Below are 16314 nucleotides of genomic sequence, written 5' to 3' on the forward strand. Positions count from 1 at the left end.
TCACCTTGGGGGAGGGGACATGCTGCATTATCTGCATAATGCAGGCATTTCCGGATGGCCTCAAACCGGGTACGTTTCATGGCCGTACTGTAAAGTGGCCTGGTAGAGTACGTCCCCACTCCAGTAATGCCTGACACTAAGTTTTTTGACTAGGCCCATGTGCAGCACGAGGCCCCAAAACATCCTCATCTTGGCTGCACTGACCAGAGTCCAGCCACCAAAAGGAGCCCGGGTGTTGAGCAACAAACTGTTGGGCATACAGGTTCGTTTGCTCCACCATCAGATTTACAAAGTGGTCACTGAAAAAAAGACTAAAATAGTCATATTCAGTGAAACCCACTGTGGAAATCTGGATTCCTGGTTGACCAAAAAAATCAGGAATTGCAGGCTCAAAATGCTCTGGGGTACACCAGACAAGTTCACCGGTAGGGGGCTCATCTGGCGGGCCAGAAAACTAGTACGAGCCGCAGAGCTGCTCGTACTAGTGTGGGCCACAGGGTCCCTAGAATGGCGGTCCCCTTTCTCCGCCTGGCGGCGTCTCCACCGCCTTGGGGGCTCATCATCATTGCTAGTCCACCCTAATCCTCATCCTCACTGGGGCTCTCGGACTCAGAGGCAAGCTGGGCGTATGCCTCCTCGTCCGAGAACATCCGGCGGGCCAAAGGGGAGTGTGTGTGTGTGTGTGCGCGTGTTAAATTTTATTTGGTGCGGGGGCACGGGTGTTCATGGACTTTACTCTAAACCTAACAGACCCAAAAATAAAAAAGGGCAAAAAAAATAAAAAATTCAAACTCGTTGATCATGGTAACAGTTGGCGGACGCTAAGAGTGACGGCCACAGTCAGCATACGCAGAAAAAATAAAAATAAAATGCTCAAAAAAAGTTGTGGGGGGGGGGGGAAAGCTGCAGCACACCTGGGGGGGGGGGTATAGGGTCACACAGCTGTGCTGTGGACCCCAGACACCCAATTTAGGGTGATGCAATCAAAAACTTTATTTTATTTTTTTCCACTTACTTTCCCTGAATATCCCTGCCTAACCTAACCTGTCCCTAACCTTTGCCTAAATACCTTTTACTGTTAAGGGTCAGAAGGGGGTGCTGGTGCACAGATGGGGATGCTGGGGTGCCGGCCCTGGAGATCCGTGCAGCTTGCTCCTCTCTCCTCAGCTCCCGGACACAAAAGGAGGAGGAGAGGAGCGCTGCACTAATTTTGAAGCGCCCGCCCCTGCAACCAATCAGAGCCGATCCTGATAGGTGATGTCACCATCACCTCTCAGGATCGCAGGATGGTGCTTCGTGGTGTATTATCACCATCCTGTTCCGGGTTATCGGGTCCCCAGAGACCTGAATAACCCAGAAACGCAGAAAACAGCAGGTCTGAATTGACCTGCGATTTGCTGCGATCGCCGACACTAGGGGGGTCATTTGAGCAGGCACCCAGTTCCGATCACCGCCCGCCGGTGATCAGAACTACACAGGACGTACAGGTACGTCCTGTGTCCTTAAGTACCAGGACATCAGGGCGTACCTGTACGTCCTGTGTCCTTAAGAGTTTAAAGTGGCATTGTTACAAAATGTTATATAGTGATTTCTGTGAACCCTGGTCACATGTTGTCTACTTAGCCATACACAATGTTGACATTTAACTATGGATCATTAAAGAGGACCTGTTACCACAAAATGTATGTATTTTAAGTAGTGATGGCCTTGCGGTTCGCCCGGCTGTCGGTTCTCGGCAAACTTTGCCCATTTGCAATTCATCGAACATATGGCGATATTCGTTCCCGCCATGTTCTTTTACATTGTCAAGAACTTTGACCCATGACACATCCATCAGGTGGTACAGGACAGTCAATTGAGACTGTAGTGCAGCATTCGTCTGTGTTTTTTGTCTGCTTCACCGCATCTACACAGAGTGAAAAACACTATTGGAACCAATAATTTCTACTGGTGTGATTTTCCAGTTGCCCCCCCCCCCCCCTTCCCACAAAAAAAAAAATAATGATTGAGGCAGGGGTGTGATATATCTTCTTCCACAAATACTGATCTTCTATAGGGACTTTTGTCACAGGGTCATTTTGAAAATGACAGGCAGATGAAGAGGTAGGTCATTCTGCAGGGGTTGTAGGGGTCGGGCAGGTGCACCAGGCCGGAGTCTAAGTGGGAAGTTGCAGAAAGTGCGTGCGATTACGTCGAAAGATGCACCAGACTTGGTTGAGTGGCTCACTCAACCTTCCTCTTCTGCACCCTCTTCACTCTCTGCTGTGTCTACCCCCAAAGACACGACCACCATATCCCCTCCGCTCGAGTCAGAGGAATTATTTTCCCATACATTCCAAGACCTTACTGATGCACAGCCATTCTTGGCATCGGATCGGGAAGATGAGGTATCAACGGTCGCCACCCAGCAGTCTGACGACAGTACCCAGATCAGCCCAAGGAGGGTGGTTACTGCTTACTCAAAGTTCTCTAATGTCAGTGGTGGTGAAGGTGACAAATCCGATGATGACGTGTTGATGGACGTCACGTGGGTGTCCACAAGAGAGGAAGAGGAGGGGAGTTCAGAGGGAGAGACGGAGCAGCAGAAAGGGAGGAGAAGCAGGCAGAACTTACAGTGCACAGGAGGCAAAAAGCAGACTGCTAATGTATCTGTAACGAAACATCCACCATGCACATCACATCCAGCGCTCCCAGGATGCCGGCACATGGCTCCTCAGTGTGGGCTTTTTCTAATGTGTCCGCTGTTGTCAATAGAGTTGTTATCTGCAGCCTGTGCTGTCAACGCCTAAGTCGCGGAAAGCCCAACACTAACCTAGGGATGACCGCCTTAAGAAGGCACCTGGCCTCCCATCACCGAGCCCAGTGGGAGCTACACTATCAGAACCCACAAAGCCACACTCCCGGCGCTCAACCTCCTGCCTCTTTTCCTTATCCTCCCAGTTACCCTCCACTCCACCTTCCACCATGCGGTTGTCGCGTTCATCTGGCAAAAGGCAGGTTTCCTTGCCCCAAATGTTCGAGCAAAAAAAGATGATGCCCAACGGCTGACCTCTAGCTTGTCAGAACTGCTAGCCCGCCAACTACTGCCATATAAACTGGTGGACTCGGAGGCCTTTAGAAAATTTGTGGCCATTGGAACACCGCAATGGAAGGTCCCTGGAGAAAATATTTATCCCAGAAGGGCATCCCAGAGCTATATGGCCACATTTAGCGGCAAGTGAATGTATCTCTGGCACACAGTGTCGGTGCCAAGATACATCTGACCATAACCACATGGTCTAGCAGGGAAGGTACAAAACTTTTACTGCCCACTGGGTGAACCTTCTGACGGCCGTCAAGCATGCAACCCGTGGCACCGGTGTAGATTTGGTGTTACCGCCACGGATTGCATGCAGGCCTGCCTCTTCTTCTCATCCTCCCTCTCCTCCTCAGCTGACTCCTCCTTTTCCGCTGCTACCGTCTCTTCCGCTGTGCCCCCCAAAATCCCCAGATCCTGTTTGATGTGCTAGGTGAGACATTGCCATGCTGTGCTGCGTTTGTTGTGCCTGGAAGCCAAGAGCCACAGCGATTCTGCACTCCTTTCAGCTTTATGGTCACGGGCAGATCAGTGGCTAACCCCGCTCAATTTGACAGTTGGTAAAATGGTGTGCGACAATGGAGCCAATCTGCTGAACGCGTTAAAACAGGGCAAAATGACACACATGCGTGCATGGCACACGTCTTGAACTTAGTCGTGCAGCAATTGGTTGCCAAATACCCCTGGGTCCAGGACGTCTTGCCGCAGGCCAGGAAAATCTCTGGCCATTTTAGAAGATCTTACACAGCCATGGCTTGCCTTGCTGACATTTAGCGGCGACACCACCTACCCATCAGACATCTGATGTGTGACTGCCTGATGCGATGGAACTCCACCTTGTATATGCTTGATAGGCTGCTCCAGCAGAAACGTGCAGTTAATGGCTACCTGTACATCTCTGTGGCAGAACAGGTTCTAGGGAGCTTGGTTTTTTTCACCGTGCCAGTGGCTGCTCATGCGCGATGCATGCAGACTTCTGAGGCCATTTGATGAGATCACCAAACTGGTCAATTGCAGCCAGTGCGCCATCAGTGACATTGTACCTCATGCCTTCTTTCTGGAGCGTGCATTGCGTTGGGTCGATTGATCGAGCCATCTAGGAGCAGGAGGATGAGGAAGTCGCAATGCTGGATGAATTCCTAGGGGGCGGCTACTCCATCTGAGACAATTCAACAATAGGAATCTAAAAAGGAGTCAGAGGAGGATGCTGCCGAGGGAGAGGAGGAGCAAGAAGAGCATGCGTTAAAACTTTTCTGGGATCCCTCGTGTTGTCCATAGATGGTTGGAGGAGAACGAGGACGACATTATCCTGGATGATGAGCAGGAGCCAGGACACTCCACCGCTTCCAGTTTAGTGCAAATGGGGGCCTTCATACTCCAGTGTTTGAAGAGGGACCCCCGTATAAAAAGCATAAAGAGCAAAGACCAGTACTGGGTGGCAACGTACTTAGACCCCCCGGTACAAACACAAAATCGCGGAAATGTTACCACCATCACAGAGGGCTGTCAGAATGCAGCACTTCCAGGCATTGATTCGAGAAATGCTGCATTCTGCTTTTGCGGGTGCTGGAAGAGGAATTTTCACTCACAGAGAAACAGTTGCGGGTACCAATACAACAGTGCATGGAAGAAGAGGGCGGTTTGAAGATGTGTTGGTCACTTCGAATATGAGATCAGCCAACCCATCGACAGCCGTCCTCCGGATCCAGGCTCAGAGAACGCCTAGACATGGGGTAGGCAACCTCCGGCTCCCAGCTGTTGTAAAACTACAATTCCCAGCATGCTCCATTCATTTCTATGAGAGTTCTTAGAAGAGCAGAGCAAGTATGCATACTGGGAGTTGCAGTTTTACAACAGCTGGGAGCCAGAGGTTGCCTACCCCTGGCCTAGACCAACAGGTGCACGACTACATCAGGTTTACGGCCGATGTGGACGCTTTGAGAAGCGATGAACCCCTGGACTGCTGGGTCTGCAGGCTTGACCTGTGGCCATAGCTGGCACAATTTGCCATGGAACTGTTGCCTTGCCCCTCGTCCAGTTTCCTGTCCGAAAGGACGTTCAGCGCAGCAGGGGAAATCGTGACCGATAAGCGCACTCGCCTAGCTCACAACAGTATGGACTACCTCACATTTCTAAAAATGAATGAGGCATGGATCTCTGAGGAATTCAACACATGTGGTGAGTCGACCATTTTTGATGGAAATTCCTCATGACAGCCCACAAATATCCGCCACCACCCAGAACAAATCATGGTCCCTGTCTTAGGTAAATACAGCGGCATAAAAGGCCTTTTGTGTCCATTGAATGCCACATTTTTAGGGTCTGTACTGGCCAACAGTTACATTTTTATGCTGTGACCACCTAATGTACCTCCAACCACAGAATCCGACAGTTACATTTTTATCCTGTGACCACATAATGCACCACTAGCCACAGAATCCTAAATTCTTTTCTGTCAGGTGAATGCCTATTGGCTAATTTTTGGGGCCTGTACTGGCCGACAGTTACATATTTATCCTGTGACCGTCTAATGTACCTCAAGCCACAGAATCCAAAAGTTCTTTGCTGTCAGGTGAACGCCTATTGGCAAATTTTTGGGGCCTGTACTGGCCGACAGTTACATATTTATCCTGTGACGGTCTAATGTACCTCCAGTCACAGAATACTACAAAGTTGTGTGCCGTCAGGTGAATGCCTATTGGATAATTTTTGGGAGTGGCAAGTTCTCGCAACAATACTTAGTGCACCAATCACTAATAACTCATGAGACCTTATAAAATGTGAAGTTGTGTGTACCACAAAAAAATAAATCGCATCATTAGGGATTTTCCCAATGGCGCTTTTTTAAACACTCGATCTGCATATACAGCAATTGTTATAACATGCATGTGAAATGTAATCCAATTACTTACAGTTATCAGCAATTCTTCCTCAACGTCGCAAAAATTATTGCCGACCATCTTTTCTGATAGCATCCAACTTCGGTCTGGTGGAAACCCAGTTGCTGTAGTAAGCCACGCGCATGCGCATAGGCGAAAATGACATTGCCGATATTTTGCATTGAAAATAAGAATGAATGGAGATCGCAAATTTGAATAATACATCTCGTATTTGTGCACTTCTATTAAGTATTTGGTGGCTGCAAATATGACCTGAAGGTATTCCAGATTCGCCTGCCTTTAAAGTGAATGGGGCCCACCGAACATTTGATCGCGATCGCGAACCGTCCCGGCCGATGTTGGTCCATCACTAATGGTAAGGGTATTTTTAAGTGATGGATTGGTTCTCCCCTTTAATTCGGTTTAATACTGTATGTAATAGTTTATACATTTCCCTTGAAATGTAGTGGGTTAGAGATAATACCCATCCCCAATTGTGCTGATAAGACCACATTCCTGAGTGATCTCAGAGACATGCATGCTGCACATGTTAAAACATTATGACACACATTCACTTAGCAGACTCACCAGGCCCTCCATTCTAGGTAGGATTTGAGTATAACTTACCCTATTTATCTTGTACACCCTGGGGTGTCAGTCATGTGTTATAACTGGGTAGACATCCATGGGTTATAGCATCAACAAAGTCTCCACCCAATTTAGGCTTGTGATGCTTATTTACTTTTTATTATTCTGTATGTGATTTTGTTGTATTATCGAATATTTAATCGCTTAGTAAATATATTTATTCAGATAGCCTGTGTAAGCTTATTCATTCTCAAATCTTTAAAATTCACTTTACGTTACAAATGGTGGCAGTAGTGGGATTTGAGCACATGAATATGCTATAAGCTGTGAGTGGAGCTGTAGTGGGCTTGGTAGAATCTTGCAAAGTTCTTTTGAAAGTTGTAGAACTGAGCAGATTCTAGTGAAAATATTTAAGACTCTGTGAAGTTAGAGCTTGCAGACTGTGGACATCAGAGCTCCTGTGATGTTGAGGAGGATTCTGATGAGTTAGAGAACAGACCAGTGTCAGGATGTTCATTTATGGCACTAGCAAGAAAGAAAGCGTGTGTCTACAATCAGAACCGCACTTTTGTTGCAAGTTAAGAAATGAACTGTTTATGTTTTGTTACCCTAATGCTATGTGTGTGTCCAAGAAGGAAAGACCTGTAGCCATAGCATTAGAGATTAGAGCAGTAAAGGATGGTTAGTTAATAAAAAAGCATTGTACCTAGTTTGTACCAATAGATGTGTGGTTAGCATTATGAATATGAAGGTTTTAGAAATATATCTCTGTTGAAATAGTTCTAGTAACATAGTACATAAGGCCGAAAAAATACATTTGTCCATCCAGTTCGGCCTGTCATCCTGCAAGTTGATCCAGAGGAAGGCAAAAAAAAACTGTGAGGTAGAAGCCAATTTTCCTCACTTTAGGGGAATAAAAATTCCTTCCCGACTCCAATCAGGCAATAAGAATAAATCCCTGGATCAATGATATCTCTATAGTAGCTATAGCCTGTAATATTATTACGCTCCAGAAATACATCCAGGCCCCTCTTGAATTCCTTTATTGTACTCACCATCAGCACCTCCTCAGGCAGAGAGTTCCATAGTCTCACTGCTCTTACCGTAAAGAATCCTCTTCTATGTTTGTGTACAAACCTTCTTTCCTCCAGACACATAGGATGTCCCCTCGTCACAGTCACCGTCCGGGGAATAAATAGATGACGGGATAGATCTCTGTACTGACCCCTGATATATTTATACATATTAATTAGATCTCCTCTCAGTCGTCTTTTTTCTAAAGTGAATAACACTAATTTTGATAATCTTTCAGGGTACTGTAGTTGCCCCATTCCAGTTATTACTTTAGTTGCCCTCCTCTGGACCCTCTCCAGCTCTGCTATGTCTGCTTTGTTCACTGGAGCCCAGAACTGTACACAGTACTCCATGTGTGGTCTGACTAATGATTTGTAAAGTGGTAGGACTATGTTCTCATCACGGGCATCTATGCCCCTTTTGATGCAACCCATTCTCTTATTTGCCTTGGCAGCAGCTGCCTGACACTGTTTTTTGCAGCTTAGTTTGCTGTTTATTAAAATTCCTAGATCTTTTTCCATGTCAGTGTTACCGAGTGTTTTACCATTTAATAAGTATGGGTGACTTGCATTATTCCTTCCCATGTGCATAACTTTACATTTGTCAGTGTTAAACCTCATCTGCCACTTATCTGCCCAAGCCTCCAATCTATCCAGATCCCTCTGTAGTAGTATACTGTCCTCTTCAGTGTTAATTACTTTACACAGTTTAGTGTCATCTGCAAAAATTGATATGTTACTATGCAAGCCTTCTACAAGATCATTAATAAATATATTGAAGAGAATAGGGCCCAATACTGACCCCTGAGGTACTCCACTAGTGACAGTGACCCAATCTGAGTATTTACCATTAATAACCACCCTCTGTTTTCTATCACTGAGCCAGTTACTTACCCACTTACAGACGTTTTCTCCCAGTCTGAGCATTCTCATTTTATATACTAACCTTTTATGTGGTACAGTGTCAAATGCTTTGGAGAAGTCCAGATACACGACATCCATTGATTCGCCGCTGTCAAGTCTAGAACTTACCTCCTCATAGAAACTGATTACATTTGTTTGACATAATCGATCCCTCACGAAGCCATGCTGATATGGCGTTATTTGTTTATTTCCGTTAAGATGCTCTAACATAGCATCTCTCAGAAAACCTTCAAACAGTTTACCCACAACAGATGTTAAACTTACCGGCCTATAGTTTCCAGGCTCTGCTTTCCAGAGTGTGAGAAGATATGTTGGTCAGAAAGATAAAGTATTGTTTGGCATATGTGAAAAGTTGAAAAACCTTGAAGATGATTTAAGAAGGTTGAACCTTGAACAATGCACTACCTTTAAACAAGGGTTGGTTTGTCTGGGCTGTTAAGGGATATAGACAAACAGATAGTCGTATTTTATAGTCCCACCCCCTAGTCTGTCTAGCTTTGTTTCTCTCCATTGCTGAAGTCTCAGGAAAGTTGGATAAATCTTGGAGAGGTAAGAATCGGGAAAAGTGGTCCGACGCCTGTGGTGGGCTGATTCCATCCCCCAGCCTTAACAGAGAAGACTTAAGTAACATATAGTTGGCTAGGCAAACAATGCTTAGATAGATGTTGGCAATGCAAAAGTGACTATGAAGAAGGGAGGGGGAGGGGGGTATGAGGAGTAAGACAAAGTTAGTAAGTCTTGTGATGTGTAATAACTTGGTGCTCGTGTTCTTATTTAGCCTGTCTTTCAGAAAACTTTATGCTGGGATTAGAACCCATGACCTTCTGTATCAGAGGCAAGGCGCTTACCCACACAGCTATTAGAGCTGTATAGCCAGTTGCTTAAAAAAATAAAATATAAGACTTCTACTGTAGATAACTTTTATACCTAGTGTACATCCATACACATGACAGCTACCTCAACACACTGTGCATGGATGTAGCAGAGCTGGGTGTGTTGGGGCAGCTATCATGTGTATGGATGTACACTAGGCATAAAAGTTATCTACAGTAGAAGTCTTATATTTAAATTTTTATTTTTTAAATAACTGGCTACACAGCTCTCATAGCTGTGTGGGTAAGTGCTTTGCCTCTGATGTGAAAGGTCACGAGTTCTAATCCCAGGAGAAACTTTTCTGAAAGACATGCTAAATGAGATTGAAATACACCAGGGTCTCGTAGTTCACTGTTTGTGTGTGTTTTCTGCGGCTGTTGCCTCAGCCTGTCAGCTGGTGCTGCTCGCTCTGTGACTGAGACAGTGAGGGGCGGCCGGGCTGCGTGGCACACAGGCTCAGCGGGGCAAGTGTAAGTTAATTGTTTTCTGCCCAGATGCCCCCCCCCTTCTCTGTGCCCTCAAGTAGCTGCTTGGGCTGCCTTATGATAGAGCAGACCCTGGACATAAATTATGAGGGGCAGAAATGTGAAATGATGGGAAAATGTATATTCGCTTGTGTTGACAAAAATCCTTGCACCAGCCCTGGCTGTGTGTGCAGTCTGTACTTCAAGTATAACGGCTTGGTTATTATGAGCTGTGTGTTGATATGAATAAATGATGCTGCAGCAAGAAATGAATACGTATTGAGTATGATATATACTTTTTTCCATATGATGCACATGAAACTTTTTATTTTTCTTGGAAATTTTTTTGGTTTTTATTGGTGCCAAAAGTTTTGATTGAGCTCTACATTTTTTCAATTGAAGTCAATGAAACATTTCCTATTGGTCTTTCATGTGTTCATGTCTGCATTTTCGCATCTGTTCATTTCGATGTTTGTGGTTATGTGTTATATGTTCTGCTAACACCAGAGATCTGTCCTCATGATCAGTTGAGACAAGACTGACTAAAAGAAGGAGGATCACACCGTCTGACTGGAAGAGGTGGACTTAGATGACTTAGAGGGGAGGGAGGAGGACAGGGTGGACGTCACAGACACAAAGACAGTCGTTATGCCAATCTCCTAGTTAGAAGACACCCCCATGAAAGATGAGAAGTTCTGTGTCTTTTCAAGAGAAAAAAAAAGTCTATTAATTTCCACATTAAGAAAAGCTGTGTACTTCTGTAAACCAAAATGCCAAAGGGTATTAAATGCAGAGTAACATCAAACAGCATTAGGTATCTTAAGAAGGGTCAGGAATAAAAATTATATTAATGATGTTGTGTTTTATTTGGTTAATAGGTTTACCTTGAAAAAGATACCCACGCATTGCTATTGTTTTGATGTGTTTAAGAATGAAGACAAAGATCTCTATTAGGCCGAATGCACACGGTAGTACACTGGTATGATCTATACCAGTGTATTACTGTACTGCGGCAGCAGGAAGCGAACGGCGTCATAGCAACCAATGACACCGTGCGCTCCTGCTCTCAGCAGGAATCCAGCCCGTGTTACCACGGACCGCTCACGGCCATGTGCATTCGGCCTTACTTGTGAAAATAATTTGTATGTTAGGATACAGATAATTAGACAAGGTTCAGGGTTTACCTGTTTATTTTGCTTTGGCAGAAGACCTCTATGGCACCATTGGAAAGAGTTATATACAGTGTTGGAGTGACAAAAGTTCTAAGGACTTTTGTTTGTTTATTTGATCCATTTGATGCAGGGGTGGAGAGGGAACCACCCTATTAACGGCTTTCCCTGACATGGACCGAGTTTAAATTATGGACAGAGCTTTTCGAATTTACATCTTCTAGATTGCGTAGAACTGTTCAAGTACATCTTTCCTAAGTGCAGGTTGTATCAGCTCTTAAACTGAGCCAGGACTGGCAACCTCAGAAAAGTCCAGGGGCTGCCAAAGTCATCATAACCAGGTGTGGTAAGAAAAAGTTTTCGGTGACCTGACTGTCACCCAACAAAAAAAGGCTTCAACCACTAGTCTGCCATGCTGAACAAGGCCTTGCTGCTTGTACTACAGCTGTCCAGGGTTGGACTTCAATGGCAATAGTCTTCCCAAGACTTCCTGACCAACCAGCCTGGCTGATGCAACAATCTGCAGACCAGTGAGGGGAGGAGGCCCTGTGTCAAAGCTCCTCCCAAAGAAAAGGTAATGGACTGTCTAACACACAAGAGGCTCTGAGACCTGCACTATTATTACACCTGCAAAACCCATTTGAATTAAAAGAGGGGTCATAGACTGGACTTTGTAACAACAACACAAAAACAGGCCATGCAGGTGCATAGATCATCAAGAAATGGACAATTGACTAAGCACCAGAGACTTTGTTATCCAAGAAGATCAGAGGTAAAGAAGATCTCAGTGAGACTCTTCTTGTTAGTCCAACGCACAGTTTTTGTTTGTGTTTTTTTTTCGTTTTTTTGATATTCAATGGTCCCGAAATAGTTATCTGTCAAACGATTAGGCTATATATGTAGAATAGGTTCTGATATTGGGTGTTGAAAACTAACTAAAGTGGAAGAACCAGGGGTGGAGTGTATTGTAATGGTATTTTTAAGTGACTGATTCTCCCCTTTAATTCTGTTTAATAGTTTATAAGTTTCCCTTGTAATGTAGTGGGTTAGAGATAGTACCCATCCCCCATTATGCTGATAAGACCACATTCCTGAGTGACCTCAGAGACATGCGTGCTGCAGGATGCGAGTATGACGTACCATATTTCTCTTGTACACCCTGGGGTGTCGGTCATGTGTTATAAAGGGGTAGACAGCCATGGGTTATGGCATGATCGACGGAGTCTCTACCCCATTTAGGCTTGTGATGTTTATTTACTTTTTATTATTCTGTATGTGATTTATTTGTGTTATCGTATATTTAATCACTTAGTAAATATATTTATTCACATAGCCTGTGTAAGCTTATGCAATCTCAAATCTTTCAAATTCACTTTACATTACAATGTATCTGCAGGAAACATGTTATAGAGCAGGAGAAGCTGAGCAGACTGATATATAATTTTGCTGGAAAAGATTCAGTAAAAATTATAATTTATACCTCAGCATTTTCTAAAATACTCTCAGAACATGTAGAAGTGTTATCAGTGACTGACAGCTACCTATGTATACACCAAGTTGGATTTAGACAGCCAGATAATCGGGCACATTATCGGGCCCATCTAAAAGGTGCAGCAGATCACCTAGCAAACTAGCAAAACGCTCGTTCATTAGGAGAAACTGTTGTTCATGCAGGCAGCTAAATTATCATTTATGGGTAATGCTGTCTGAACAGCGATTTGCTGCCCAGAAACAATGTAGCTGAATGAGGATGAGCAATCGCTATGTAGCTGAATGAGGATGAGCAATCGCTATAGCAAGTCACTCAACCTCATACTGTGGAGGTGATTGCTGCATGTAAATGATTCCTTCCCAACAAATCCACCTTTATAAACAGAATGCTATCAGTCAGTGAATTATATTACCTCCCCTGCATACTGAAAGCTGTCCACGGCTGTTGCCTAAAGCTACATCCACAGGAATGGGAAAAACGGCCATGTAATAGCCATTTTTTGAACTCATTGAAGACAATGGGGACATTCACATGACCGTTTTTTTGTTTTTTACAGGCCAGTCAATAAAGGAGGGACAAAAAAAATAGGAAAATGGCAAGACTAAGATTAATGGGTCCTTTTTTAACGGCCTTTAAGATAGGAGTGCTCCCGTCTAATGGCTGTTAAAAATGGGTACAATGATGTTAAAAAAGCCATTCAGGAGTTAAATACCTCCACCACTTGCATGCAGAGGACACTCACTCCTCACTGAATGCAGCAGGACCTGCACTCCCAGCGAGATTACATCACTACACAGAGTGCAGGTCCTGCTGCATTCAATGGGTAGCGAGCGAGTGTCCCATGCTTGCAAGTTGTTGAGGTTATTTTTAACAGGCAGAAAAGGGGCCAAATGGGTGCATTCTTTATATAAGGGGCGCAACTTAAAAGGGCATGAATAATACTGTGGGGGCACCAATTAGGGCATTAGTAATACTAGGGGCCACTAATGTGGCATTAATAATACTGGATAGCACAAATGGGAGTAATACTGGGGGAATACTATGGAGGGAATTTGATGTCCAGGGGGCATTATGAATACCATGGGCACTGCAACGGTTGGGATAAAAATAAAAGCCAATTGAATTCATCCGTTTTACGGGGCATTAATAACAAACAGATGGCCAGAAAATGGCAGCAAAAATGGTTGAAAAATAGCAATTTTTTCACTATCATATGAATGTACCCTTAATTTGGGAAAAAGCTGAAAAATAAATGTATCAAATATAATTTTTACTGAATCTTTTACCACAAAATTTGATATCAACCTGTTCAGCTTCTCCTGCTCTATAACATACTGGCTGCAGTTTACATTGCATTTTGTGGCGACAGGTCCTCTTTGAATTAAACCCTTTTCTGAATCATGTGGCACATAAGTGGTGCATTATTATTCAATTTTACAACAATATTTTGTTAGACAAAGATGGAATTTGGCTAGAACAAACTAGATTTATTGCTGTGTAAAAAAATGTACAGTAGAATGAATTTTGAGCTCTACAAATACACAGTTATACTTTGCTGCAATTCTTGTTTGTTTTTTAATCTATTTATCTCTGTCTAGAATTTTCAACCAAAGTTGAATTCAATTAATTAATACAACAATATATGTTGCAAGGTATGATTAATCTTGAATTTTAGAAGGCAATGTGAATATGACAACAGTACCCAAGCAAAAAAAAAAAAAGAATTAGGAAAAGCAAGCCCCAAACTGACTTTCCTATCCCCAGGTCTCCTTTTCTCTTGAAATGAACACAATTTCCTTAATGAAAAATATATTCTATCACTTAACTACATAAAATCACATTTTGTTTCTGTAATGTTATTATCCCAGCAGAGGTTAAACAAAACCCTTCATATAAATCTGATATTTTGTTATAACAAATTGTACTTTTCATACACGTGATTTTTATTTATTTTTAACCCTGTTTTCTGCACGTAGAAACAATGGGCATGAATAGGAAATGTCATTTGGGAATCAGCAGTTCACTAAAACCAGTGCACTGTATACTGAACTGTACAGATATGCAGCTTTCCTGGGGATTTAAAATAGTTTGCATTTTCTTTAGTTCTTCTGGATTATTCCATAAAGACTTTGATCTTTCTTGTAAACTTCAGTTCCGATACAAAGTATACCACTTCACATCTTTACAAGGGATCCATTTCACAATTTCGGGAACACCTACAAAGATGTCATATGTGCCCCCGACATTTCAGAAGTGCAGAAAATTGTTTATTTTCAATCTCTGGATGCTCAAGGATGTGCAAGTTAAATGTGCAGAGGTAGCGCAGTCAATTCTTTTAGTTTATTTAATGTTCTGTATTCTCTCAATGTGTTTGCCAATAATAAGATATTTCAAAAGTTTTCTGGAAGCGTAACGTTACGCAAAAGCCACTGCTGAGAGTGGCTGCCATTACAGTCTCTAATGCTGGGTACTTGACTGTCTTCTTCTGCAGCTTTGTCCAGACACTGGTTGCTATTCACGTGGATTAATGTTAATTTCTAGAGAAAAGAAACATAAAACACATTTAATAGAATAAAACACACTACAAATTATGTCTGTGAAGGTTCTCATTTATCCAGGTCATGGTATATCTGTAAAGAATAAATCAAGGCAACTGGACGTACTGTAGATTTCTTGAAAACATTCACTCGTTCTTCCAATGAGCTTTCTCAATTCTGAATGACTGTACAAAAATTCTGGGAATAAATATGTAACTGAATCAACATCTGGTAATTATACCCAAAGACTTCCCAGAAAAAGGTGTCAAGACAGCATTGCATGTGGCAGACAATAGATGTCTAACCCCCCCCCGCCTCTATTCAAGCTTGGCTTCTCCATTTTTACGTAGATGGCCTCCTTCACACCTCGTTTGTACCAATCGACCTCCTTATCCAAAACACGTACTTGACTGTCTTCAAAGGTGTGACCTGTTCCTTTTAGATGCAAGTACACGGCTGAATCTTGACCAGAGGTTATGGCTCTTCTATGCTGAGCCATACGCTGATGTAGTTGTTGTATACACTTCTGAGCATTCTTCATTGCACTGGACTGCGTACACAATGTTGTCCATCTTGTGTTTAGGCGTTCGGTCTTTGGGGTGAACCAGTTGTTGTCTCTGTGTTGCAGGGTTTAAAGCAGACAGGGATGTGATGTTTATTAAAAATCCTTTTGAGTTTCTCAGACACCCCAGCTACATATGGGATAACCATATTCTTGCGTCTGTCATGCTTCTCGCCCTCACTGGTAGTCTTGGTGCTCTTTCTTCTCCTTCCTTCTGTTTTGACAAAGGCCCAAACTGGATACCCACAAGTTTTAAGTGCCCCTCTGAGATGTTTGAGTTCCTTCGCCTTGACCTCTGTGCTGGTGGGGATTTTCTTTGCCCGGTGGTGTAGAGTCTAGATGACTCCCAGTTTGTGGTCTAGAGGATGGTGGGAATCAAATAGCAGGTACTGGTCTGTGTGTGTGAAAACCAACACACACAGACCAGTACCTGCTATTTGATTCCCACCATCCTTGATTTATTCTTTACAGATACACTACAAATTAGTACATGTGTATCGTAACAATGCATGGATACAAAAGGTCTTCACATATAATTAATTTATTATAATATATCTATCCACCAATGTAAGGGCCTTTTATATGGGGAGATAATTGCACAAACAATTCGAATATGAACGATCTTCCCAGTGTAAATGTTCACCATGATTAGAAGACATAATTCACTTATTTGGTAT

General features: G+C 43.4%; 1 protein-coding gene across 2 annotated transcripts in view; it reads right to left on the reverse strand.

Annotated features, from left to right (window-relative positions):
- Positions 1-14004: 14004 nt before the first annotated feature.
- GALNT1 (polypeptide N-acetylgalactosaminyltransferase 1) overlaps positions 14005-16314 on the reverse strand; it is a 554146-nt gene continuing 551836 nt past the window's right edge. For both annotated transcript variants that reach the window (XM_044293081.1, XM_044293083.1), the window contains one exon: positions 14005-15075. In XM_044293081.1, the coding sequence (XP_044149016.1) occupies positions 14929-15075 (147 nt within the window). In that variant the 3' untranslated portion in view covers positions 14005-14928. The remainder of the gene's footprint in view (positions 15076-16314) is intronic.

This window comes from Bufo gargarizans, chromosome 5, assembly GCF_014858855.1.
Source record: "Bufo gargarizans isolate SCDJY-AF-19 chromosome 5, ASM1485885v1, whole genome shotgun sequence".
Taxonomy (NCBI): domain Eukaryota; kingdom Metazoa; phylum Chordata; class Amphibia; order Anura; family Bufonidae; genus Bufo; species Bufo gargarizans.